This window comes from Zeus faber (assembly GCF_960531495.2).
Source record: "Zeus faber genome assembly, chromosome: 13".
Taxonomy (NCBI): Eukaryota; Metazoa; Chordata; class Actinopteri; order Zeiformes; family Zeidae; genus Zeus; species Zeus faber.
In genome coordinates this window covers 15,742,919-15,753,539 of record NC_137198.1, presented here as the reverse complement: position 1 = coordinate 15,753,539, position 10,621 = coordinate 15,742,919, and the positions used below count along the sequence as shown (strand labels likewise).

The following is a 10,621-nucleotide window of genomic DNA, read 5'->3' as shown; positions in this document are numbered from 1 at the left end:
CTACACCACTGTTTCCCCTAAAGAGACCCCCTTTTCTAATTTCAGACAGCAAAGCCATAAATGACAAGAGAAGGGCTGTGAGGATTACAGAAGAGAGTGACCAGGATAGAACCCAATGCCAAGCAGGAATGCTACCTTTATAGACGCTGGGGTGTGGTAAACTGTTTGAATATTAGATGTATAGTCTTAACAGCCTTACTTAACAGTCTGATATTTATAAGAGGGTGATTACCTCTGGAAACATCAGGGTACAACATGGCTAGATCTGCATTAAATAAATAAATAAATAAATAAATAAATAAATAAATAAATAAATAAATAAATAAATAGATAAATAAATAAATAAATAAATAAATAAATAAACAAACAAACAAACAAACAAACAAAATAGATGGACAGATAAATAAATAAATAAATAGATAAATGGGTAGATTAATAGATAAATAATTAGATAAATAAATGTGTGTCTGTGTGTGTGTGTGTGTGTGTGTGAATATACATATATACACACACACACACACACACACACACACACACACACACACACACACACACACACACACATATATATATATATATATATATATATGGAAAGCGCAATCCAATATGCCTACTCTCTGTTGTCAAGTGTGTGTTGAAAACTTTATGGATTGGACCCTTTATAGTAACAGTGTCTATAGTAACAGATGTAGAAGTAATGTATTGATTTTATGTTTCTGAACATCAGGCCCCTGTGAGTAAATAGTGTCAGATACTCTGACATTTCAATGTTTTTGTGTGATGTTAATAACATAATAACAGAACTCTGTTCAATAACTTGCCTGACGGAACTGTTGAGTAAAGATGAAGTTGATCTAAAACAAATGAACAAATTAAAAACTGTTTAAAAAGTGGCAGCGTTAAAAAAAAAAAATGCACTCTAGTGACTAGTTGTTTTGGGATCGGGAGTTAGTAAACAACGTAAGGATGTTTCGACGGAACATTTAATTTGGCCGAAGGACAGCCACTGCTGCGGGACCTGGATTAATGAGGTTCTAGTGAATGAGATGGGAGGACGATGGCAACAGGTTTGGTGATGACCCCCAAGCTTTTCTTTGTGAGGGATATGGTGAGCGTACCAAAGCAGTTGCCCCTGTGGGGCACAAACATCTTGCAGGCGGTGGCGATCTGTAGCTCGGCACTTAGGACGGCTTTGATGATGAGGTCCTCCACCTGGTTCATCAGCACTGGAACAAACACAACAAACGCGACACATTTGCTGCAATTCGCTCGGATTGGTTGAATTGTCGCAGATAAGTTCAGTGTTACTCTATATCAGTGGACTATTCCAAAACAATACAAAAGCTAAATATTTCATTAATGTTTGACCAATATGATCAAACAAAACCATAAATAACGGCTTCATTATTTCATAAATCATTTCATAAATCTTAAATTCTTCAGCATCCGTTGGCAGGTCGGCCTCCACAGCTCTGTGTACAGTAGTATAGAAATCCTTCAGCACTGCCTTAAAATTAATTCAATAACAAAGAAACAGGGGACAAGTTGAGCGCGGATGAAAAAGGAGACTCGACTCACATGTGGTGTCTTTCCCCTCCTGCTTCAAATATCTCAGCATTGCACTCATGCTCCATTTGTTCCCATAATCCTCAACTTCAGCATCATCGCAACTGAAAAGGAATTCAATTCAAAGACCAATAGCATGTGGGCTTTTCCTTACCCCCCCGCTCCTCCCCCCAAAACAAACAACAACAAAAAAAAAAAACACTCCATCTTTGAATCATCCCTGTATCTGCTCTCCCCCCTTTACCCGTCACTCTGTTCCAAAAATATGTTTTTAACAAAGAAGACCGGGAAGCTGCCGTGTTGACGAGCTGGCGGGCACTGTGCATGTATTGCACCTCCATTCCTGATTTGGCTCACCTGACGTAGTCGCTGCTCTTCTTGTTCACGCTGTAGTTAGTGAGGTGCATGAACTGGTTCTTGATGTTCTTTGTCGTCCGGTCGTATTTGACGGTAGCAAACCTGAGGGCAGACGCTGCTTAGCTGTACAGAGTGACATCAGCGGATCTGAAGCGGCATTTTGAGAGACTGAAACTCAGTTGAGTGAAGGGGGGGGGGCGGTTGCACTTTGACCAGAGATTATTTTTTTGGACTGTATTTGGGAGGAATGGACGCCACATGGGCAATAATGAGCATTCTTTGGCACACTTTGCGCAGCGGAATACCATGAAACTCAATGGAATGTCAGAGATAAAAGTGGGGTTCAGAACATGGCCAGGATTTATAGCGCAGACTTTATGATCAAGCCCAGCGGAAAGGAGGGAAGTGGCACGCTGCGCGGGGCTCGCTCCTTCTCACTCCCCATCAGAGGAGTTAGGGCCTCCCGCGGCAAGCTGTGCCCTAATTTCGCTGAATTGACCGGCACTTAAGGATCGAGTCGCAAATCAACACAGCGTACTAACACATCCAAATTTTACAGTCGCCTTATAAAACCTCCAGACGCCGAAGCATTTGATTAGCCGGTTGTGGTTTGGGGACAATGAAGGCCATTGTTAAAATTAAAATAATAAAATAATTAAAAAAAAAAAAAAAAAAAACAAGACCAGCTAACTGAACAGAATCAGAAAGGAGAGGCTGCCCTCTTGTGGTCATTTATTAAAAAAATAAAATAAAATAAAAAATAAAAAATAACAAGTAGTAGTAATTCTTTCTCAGCCATTGCATGTTGGACAGTGTTATTTTGAAGTTAAGGAATGCAAACAGTAAGAAGTCTGATGAAGTCTGTTAAAGACTACGGCAGACTGGACCCACCTCGCCAGGCCCTCCTCGTACACATAGATGAGCAGGGGATCGTACGACGTCACCAGCACGTACAATCGCACGTCAAACTTAAAATCTGCGAAGCCAGTTGAGAAAAGGGAACCGTCACACAAGATACATTTATATCCGCGGTCGCTTCAAACACAACAGTACAGGAAAGAACAGGAAGGAAGAACTTACCATCTATCAACAATGGATTATTAATGTAGCGAGACACCAAGATGTTTTCATCCATCGAAATCTGGCTCGGCTGGGAATGAAAATGAGAAGCACACAAAGGATGTGGGGCGAAAAATAAAACCTCATTCAAAGAAGCCGACGCCGACGTCACCGGACACGAGATTACAAACAGTTTGCGTGACACCGTTGCCAATCCGTTCGTATATTAACAAGCGGTGAGTTGGTGTTATTACTGCGACCTGCGTTGGCCGTGGAAGGCTAATGCTCAATAACAGTCTATGAAAAAATAACGCGGCGGTGAGAGCCGAGACCTTTATTAGGTTAAAATGTGTTGCAGGCGGCGAAGCTGAGGAGAGATGGGGTGGGCGGGAGGGTGGGGGTGGGGAACTAACCTCACTAACCTGGCTAACGTTCAGAGAAAAAAAAAAAAAAAAAAAAAGAACGTCCTTCTTTCGCCTCCAAAGAAATCTCGCCGACATTCTTTCCACTGTTTCATAAAAATGCCTGAGAAGAAAAATCGAGGGATACGCCGTCCAAGGGGAGAGAACCTCGTGGAGCTCCTCCAAAAGGCAGAGTCCTTGGAAGCGCGGTGATTTACTCCGTGCTGCTTATTAATGTCTACGACACCGATTCGTACGCAATATTTTTTTTTTCCACCCCAAAAGGCGGCTCCGTCGCCACGCCTCCCGCACGCAAGCGAGCGAGCAAACATCTGACTCGGCCCCGCCGCCGCCCGTCGCACGCGTGCTCGCCTGCCGCGGCGGCGGCGGCGGCGAGCCTCCGGTTGCCTCCCGTGAGAGCAGCCGCCAGCGCCAGCGTTTGATAACGGGGGCATTAGGGGGCGCGTCTGAGGGGGAACAACAATCCCCGCGGTGGTTTCTCTTACGCTGCTGACAAGATAGATCCCTCGTCCTCTTGAAGATGCTACCGGTTTGATGATCCAGGCGCCCTTGTCCTTGGCAAAATGACCTGACGTGAACGCAAGAGAAAAGTGGAGCGATGTCATCTTAAGAGACCGAAATAAGCAAGGGCGTACACATATACAAGCGCACACGGGGGGAGGGTGTTTCGGGGCAGGGATTTTGGGCTTACTGCAGAATTCCTGGTACTCGGAGGGAAGCACAAAGGTCTGAGGGACGATGTGGAAGTTTTTGAAGCCGTGCGCCTGCTGCATCCGCTGGATGTTTTTATACAGACGGTCTTTGCGCGTCAACTCATACGACCTGCAATTGAACAGAACCCCTTTCCCTGAGTGCGTTTCAGTTAACGATTTACAACGCTTTCTGCAATTCAAAACATTTAAGGGAACAATAATAACTAAATCAACACGACGCTGCCTAGACTGCATCAGCCCCGAAAAAATGTGATTCATTTTGTGTTTTTCGAAAGAACCCGCTCCAAACCAAATGTACTTTAAAGTCAAAGCCAATAACAACATTGTCGGGAGTGGAAGGCTTCGCGGTCTCGGCGGGCAAGGATTTTGAGCGCTGGAAACGGCGGAAGGACCTTCTGCCTCTCCTTCCACACATTAAAACATGCCTCCCACCTGGGGAAGTGGTTGACCTTCTGGAAGTCCTGGAGGCTGTGTAGGAGGTAAGGCTTGAGGTGGGAGCCCGTCCACATGAGGTTGAAGTCGTTGCTGTTGGGGTGAACCTGAAGAACAGGGTCATAGAGCGTTCAAGAACAAAAACAGGTGGAGCCCTCGACGCTGACGCCGGTAGAGCTCCCGGAGAAGAAGTATTCTATCCTCATGCCAATCACGGATGAAAGCTCCAGTCGGGAGTCGATCGGAGATGGGGGATCAGATAAGACGGCGCTGCGCTGGCGAAATACAGCTTTCGTCTCCGCTCGTCATTTCATCAGGAAGGCCAGTTCACCGGCCCTCACCGTCATATTACTCTATTTTGTTTTGTTTTGTTTTGTTTTATTTCCAACAAAACTGGGGAGGCAGGTTTGGCACGGCTCTTCGCTAAGTGTCTCTGAGAGCACAAGATGTTTGCAGCGCAGGCTTATTTAACTTTGGCTTCGGTGATGTTACGGTGGATACTCTTTTTGCCTTTGATGATGAGTTAATCGAAAGTCAAAAGCAGTGAAGTGAAATAAAAAGGGAATCAATATTAACTGCTTGGAAGGAGGAATAATGCAGAGTGTGTGCCCTTGTGAAACAGGATTAGTGTATACTCGAAAAGGCCAATTCTTTTTTTCTGTTTTTTTTTGCTTTTGTTTTCAGTAATGCATTCCCATCCAGGCTTTGATATTGGCAGTGTGAAAAAAGCAACCCCCTAATAGCAATTATCTTATCTAGCACGGATAGCATCATAAATATCACGCGGCGCTCTAAAAGATGTCAACACTTAGGCTCAGACTAATGCAACATGATGTTGTAATGACTTTGTAATATAGTCACATTGCCACTCAAACAACTTTGTAATATGACAGAACATTACCTCATGGAAACCATGATTTGTGAGTATTCCTCTGACCAGGCGGCTCTCCGTGCGAACGATCTTGAAGGCCATGTTGTATTGTTCTGTATCAAAAAAATAAAATAAGCAAACAAATACATGGAATTCCACACCCAATGTTGCGTTTCATCCATAAAAAAAACAATCTTTGCAGTAATGGAATCAAATCTTGTCATATCTTGTCTGCTGTATGACTCGTAGGGTACCTCCAATAGAGGGTTTATCTCCATCCTTAATGACGATGGCTTCAGGGTAGAACACCAGAACAGGAATCTTCCTGCTAAGGCCGCTCCAGGCAATGCAAGGGTAATCTCTGTTAGAGACAGAAACTGTTAGACAGACGCTGACACAAAGTGAGCCAAAAAAAAAGTTGGACAAATAAACACCTTACATAGATAAAGAAAATATCTGTATTTTAATAAAAATTCACAATCAAGATTCAGTAAAGTTTACTGAATCATTTGCTTAAAGTCCTGCATGATGCACAGCTAACTGTCTTAGAGGAAGGCTTGATTTCCTTTAGCTTAAACCTTGCTAATATTAAGCAGCACAAGATATTTAAGGACTTGGGAATCAGAAGGAACAGAGATTGAACAGGTTGTAATCAAGGACAGCCAAAGCAAGAAAAGTTGGTCAGGGTAAAAGTCACAACCACCAACCATTGCCACAATGAGCTGTAAAGACATAGTGTTCATTCTACTTATTGGGTTCCCCATCTTCTTCTTGAACACCAAAGTGTTCAATCAATAATGCAAAACTGAAGCTTCTTTAAATTGTCACCCTACTCTGTATGACTACGTCTTGACATCGATAATAAATATGGGATCGGGGCACCTTCTGTAACCTTATGCCTGCAATATGGGAGTTGTTTAAGAGGAAGATTCCTAGCCGAATTGCCCAAGCATTGTCCCACAGAATTTTTTTTCTATTTAGAGGCAGCAGAATTGCAGGTAAGGGATTAAGGTACGGGTTCGAACACGACTGGGGCCTTTCCCGGTGGAGTTTGCATGTTCTCCCCTTGTTCAGGTGCTCCGGTTTCCTCACCCTGAAGACATCTATGTTAATTCCACACTCCTGCAGATGCCCCTGGCCAAGGCAACGGCTCTAGATTTGGAGCTGGTCGGTGGAAACCGTGCTGTGGCTGCCCACTGCTCCTAGATGGCTAGCGTGGCTAAAATGCCGAACAATTTCCCCCATGGGAAGCATTTAGAAGGTTTTCTTGTTCTATATAATGGCTTGGTTTAGAAGACCACGCCGAGGGAACGCGCAATATGACCTATTGCAAACTTTTAATCAGCGCAGCCACTCACTCCCGCTTGTCCTCGGAGGGGGACTCCGAATCCTCTTTGCCCCGGGTCACAGATGGCATCTCCTCGGCGAGAGAGAGAGAGGGGAGGGGGGGTTCCAGGGTAAAACCCTCCTGGGATCAGGCACCTTGGCTTATCATGGCACCTCCGACCTGTCGGGAAATGTACCATCGTTTGATGAAAAACAGTGGCAGTCGATTTGCACCTGCACGTAACATTGTTATTACACTTGCAATCTTGGCGGCCGCGGACTTAAGCTTAGTAACACCCTAACGCCTACGATTTAGCGTTAGCTTGAATGGTGGAGCGGCTAACTCCAGCCGGTCAGTGGTCATAGAGTACACTGCTGGTACCGGTCTACGTCTTCTGAATTACATACCCGAGCACGCCGCCACCGGCGTGTATTTGTTACCGGGGGGCAGGGGGCCGGGGGCAGGGGGCGAGCTCGCACGGTGCCCAGCCGCTGGTGCATCTACCTGCGCCTTCTGGTAACTACAACAAGTCAGTGGCAACAAGGATGCGCATGCGCAGCCACACCGACCGACCGAGCCCGCTGGCCAATGGCGAGGTGGGGCCCGGCGTCCAATCAACACCGCCGTCTCTCCGCCGCGTTCACGTCACGTGGGAGAGACGGCAACTGTCGCCGGCGACTCGGAAATCCCGTTGACGTCAGCGCGGGAGAGGGAGGGACCGCTCGAAAGCGCTGAAGAGATCCCGTCACCGAGCGAGGAGAGGGCGGTGTTTAGAGACGACCTCAGATTGACGGTTTACTCGTTTGAGTATTTACCCGATTGATTCGTGATCTGAATGGACGCGAGGATGATTTACCGCACCCATGCTGCCTTTGCTGCTTCTACGCGTCACTTGCGTCTTTCCGGTTTCGATGATACTATTATTTTGCAGCTAACTTTTACGATGCGTGTGGTGTCGTAGCGTCAACGTGGTAACAGGATAAGATACGACGAGATAAAACGTTATAATATAGAATATAAGTCTGGCACATTCCACGCCCTTGCGTTATTTAGGAGACGCTTTTTTTTTGTACAAGCGCATTTGTCATAGTATCAAAGCAAAAGTAGATGTCACAGTCACAACCAGGCGGCTAAAGATTCTCTATTCCTAATAAGAGTTACGTTCTGTCATTTTTGTGATGGATGGTAGGAATGGTACCAATCGTTTCATTCACAATAACGTAATAACTTGGCGTAAAACGCGAAACGAAATCGACTTGCCTTCATATTGTGCGCAAAGAGGTTATTTTTAAAAACTACGCGTTGCGAGTCTTTCCCACGCGACACGAACCCCGCATTCGCGCGCGGCCACGCGTGTGCGGGGGGAAGGCTCGCGGCGATTGGCTGCGGCGGATCCGGGGGCGGGGCCTGGAGGGTGCGACGTCATGGCGTCATCGGACGCGGCTCCGTGATTCGTTAGGGCCGGCGACGATCGGTGGCACGACGACGCAACGCGACGTCATATATATCGTCATATATATTATTTTTTTTATGAACGTTTCACTCGTGCGGTTGTTCTCTTCTATTTCCCGGAGATGAGCCGCTTCCTGAACGTCCTGCGGAGCTGGCTGCTCATGGTGTCCGTCATCGCGGTGGGGAACACCGTGCAGAGTTTCAGGGATCACCGCTTCTTGTCGGAGAAGCTCTACACGGGGGCGCCGGAGTTCGGTGAGTGCGGTCCCTCGTTTCAAACCCGGCAGCGGATCGAACAACGACAACAACAACAACAACAACAAAAAAATTACAACGGCCCCTTAACCCCGCGATCTGCCCCGCAGTGAACGGCCTCCAGGCGCGGACGTTCGGGATCTGGACGCTGCTGTCGTCGATCACACGCTGCGCCTGTGCCATTGACATCCAGAATAAAACGTCAGTGGAGCGGTCGCGACTGTTGCGTAATCGGCCGATCATCGCGATTGGCGTGTCGTTGTAAAGCTGCCTTGTGTCTCCAGGCTCTACCACATCACCCTCTGGACCTTTGTGCTGGCTTTGGGACATTTCCTATCGGAAGCCTTTATCTACAGAACCGCTCCTCTGACTATAGGTGTCATGGCACCCCTCATTGTGGCAAGTAAGTGTATACCTACATATACTGTACTGTAAGTTGTATGACTATGTGGATCCAGTCTTTTTTGAGCATTATTTTCATGACTGAATGATGCACCTCGTCAATTCGATTATTGGTTGGTGGTGGTCTCCGGTAAAATGATAAATAGTCAAACGTCACCGTTTCATTTCATTTACAAGACCTCAGCACCATCACCATTTCATCATAATGTCATCTCGGCAACTTTCTCAGACGGGTATGGAAGTTTGGACTAAATCACATCTAATGTTTAAAATCTTCCCAGAATGGGGGCCCCAGAGACTAACTCTTATCAGATTGGATCCTAATGTGTCTTGAATTGAGGGTCCTCGATGTGCAAAGGCTGAAAATCACTGCGCCAGAGTTATCGCCAGCAAACACATTAACGAGCCAGTGATCATTTTAATAAGCATTCTCCTCTGTGTGCTCAGCTTAAGGTGTTAACCGTCTAGTTTTGGTTCGTCTACTGGTTTCCCCTTATTGCTGACATGGTTGCTTTGAAATGTAGTGCGATAAAAGCAAGAGCTAAAATGGAATTAGTAAGTAAAGTTAAAAATTCACCAACCCCACATCTGTACAGTACTTCAGTAAAAGGACTCCGTTACTCTCCACCTACGGCTTTGTATGGCATGGAAATGTAAGATTTAAACTGTGACCCAAAAAAAAATGAAAATAAAATGGTAACTTATTTTTTTGCACTTTTTCCTCAAGGCTTCTCTATTGTGGGAATGCTGATTGGGTTCCAGTGCATTCCGGAAGCGCAGGAGGAAGTCGGGTCACGGCAGAAGAAGAGGAATTGAATGCATACACTTAAATTGGCCTTGTCCACCCACCACCATACGCTTGTGGCTGTGTCCCGGTCACTTGTTTGGTAATTTGAGGACCAGGAGCACTGAGTGTGAAAAGTAATGCTGTAGATCACACATTCTACTGATTAGGATATACTGTACATATCCAGATGTTTTTCAAGTGTTTTTTGTTTGTTTGCTTGCGTGTTTGTTTTTATCCTCAAGTGCTTTAACTGTTGCAATGCAATGCGATTTTATTCCTGAGTTTTGTAGTGTTACCATCTTGCGATAGTGTTGCAGTGACATTCTCAGTATGTTCACCACGTGCTGGCTTATGGGCCACTCAAAAATACTGATTTAACCGAGTACATTTTTTTTTTTAGGTTTATAATTCCGAAGGAAAAGTAGTGTTGGAACTGAACCTGCAAATGTGAAGTGAAATGAAATGCTGTTTTCCCTTGGTTGGACCATATCTGTAGATGGTTGAACTTGACATTCGGTTTCGTATTTGGAAACAATTACGATTTAAAGATACCACCAGGTATGTTTCTGAAAATATAAGCCTTTAGTGGTGCCAATTTGAAAATAACAATAATACATTTTCTACAGAAACCAAACAAATTTTGTCTTTCCTCAGCTTATTTTTTTATTCCTTTTTTTTTTTCCCACAAGACCAGCATTCATAGCTGATTCTGCTAGCTCAGATGATTAGGTTCTTCATCACTAGGTATGACAAGCACTTACACTCAGAAATGATTCATGACAGATATGAAATATCCTACAAAACAACGTTCCCCTGGAGTAAACACAGTAATCTCACGATTACACAATCATTTAAAGAGGAGTATCACTCGACTATAGATCGCAATAAATCAAGTAAAACACGTATATGATGCATTGAATTGTAGACATTCATCTAACTGCACAGTATAAGATACATTTCTCAGTAACAAATATACAG

The 10,621-nt window shown here is 45.1% G+C and overlaps 2 protein-coding genes across 2 annotated transcripts in view; one reads left to right on the top strand and one right to left on the bottom strand.

The window, feature by feature from the left end:
* ttll5 (tubulin tyrosine ligase-like family, member 5) overlaps positions 1-6,837 on the bottom strand; it is a gene marked incomplete at both ends in the record, with an annotated part of 45,493 nt that extends 38,656 nt beyond the window's left edge. The window contains 11 exons of the mRNA XM_080012023.1: positions 1,119-1,226; positions 1,579-1,670; positions 1,924-2,025; positions 2,815-2,899; positions 3,004-3,073; positions 3,890-3,972; positions 4,096-4,226; positions 4,550-4,656; positions 5,451-5,533; positions 5,675-5,781; positions 6,779-6,837. Of these exons, the coding sequence (XP_079868149.1) occupies positions 1,119-1,226; positions 1,579-1,670; positions 1,924-2,025; positions 2,815-2,899; positions 3,004-3,073; positions 3,890-3,972; positions 4,096-4,226; positions 4,550-4,656; positions 5,451-5,533; positions 5,675-5,781; positions 6,779-6,837 (1,027 nt within the window). The remainder of the gene's footprint in view (positions 1-1,118; positions 1,227-1,578; positions 1,671-1,923; positions 2,026-2,814; positions 2,900-3,003; positions 3,074-3,889; positions 3,973-4,095; positions 4,227-4,549; positions 4,657-5,450; positions 5,534-5,674; positions 5,782-6,778) is intronic.
* A 741-nt stretch (positions 6,838-7,578) lies between these two features.
* erg28 (ergosterol biosynthesis 28 homolog) lies at positions 7,579-10,548 on the top strand. Its single transcript, XM_080012107.1, has 4 exons — positions 7,579-8,454; positions 8,565-8,655; positions 8,739-8,857; positions 9,584-10,548. The coding sequence occupies exons 1-4, from the start codon at positions 8,322-8,324 to the stop codon at positions 9,670-9,672; spliced, it is 432 nt and encodes a 143-aa protein (XP_079868233.1). The 5' UTR covers positions 7,579-8,321; the 3' UTR covers positions 9,673-10,548.
* Positions 10,549-10,621: the final 73 nt, after the last annotated feature.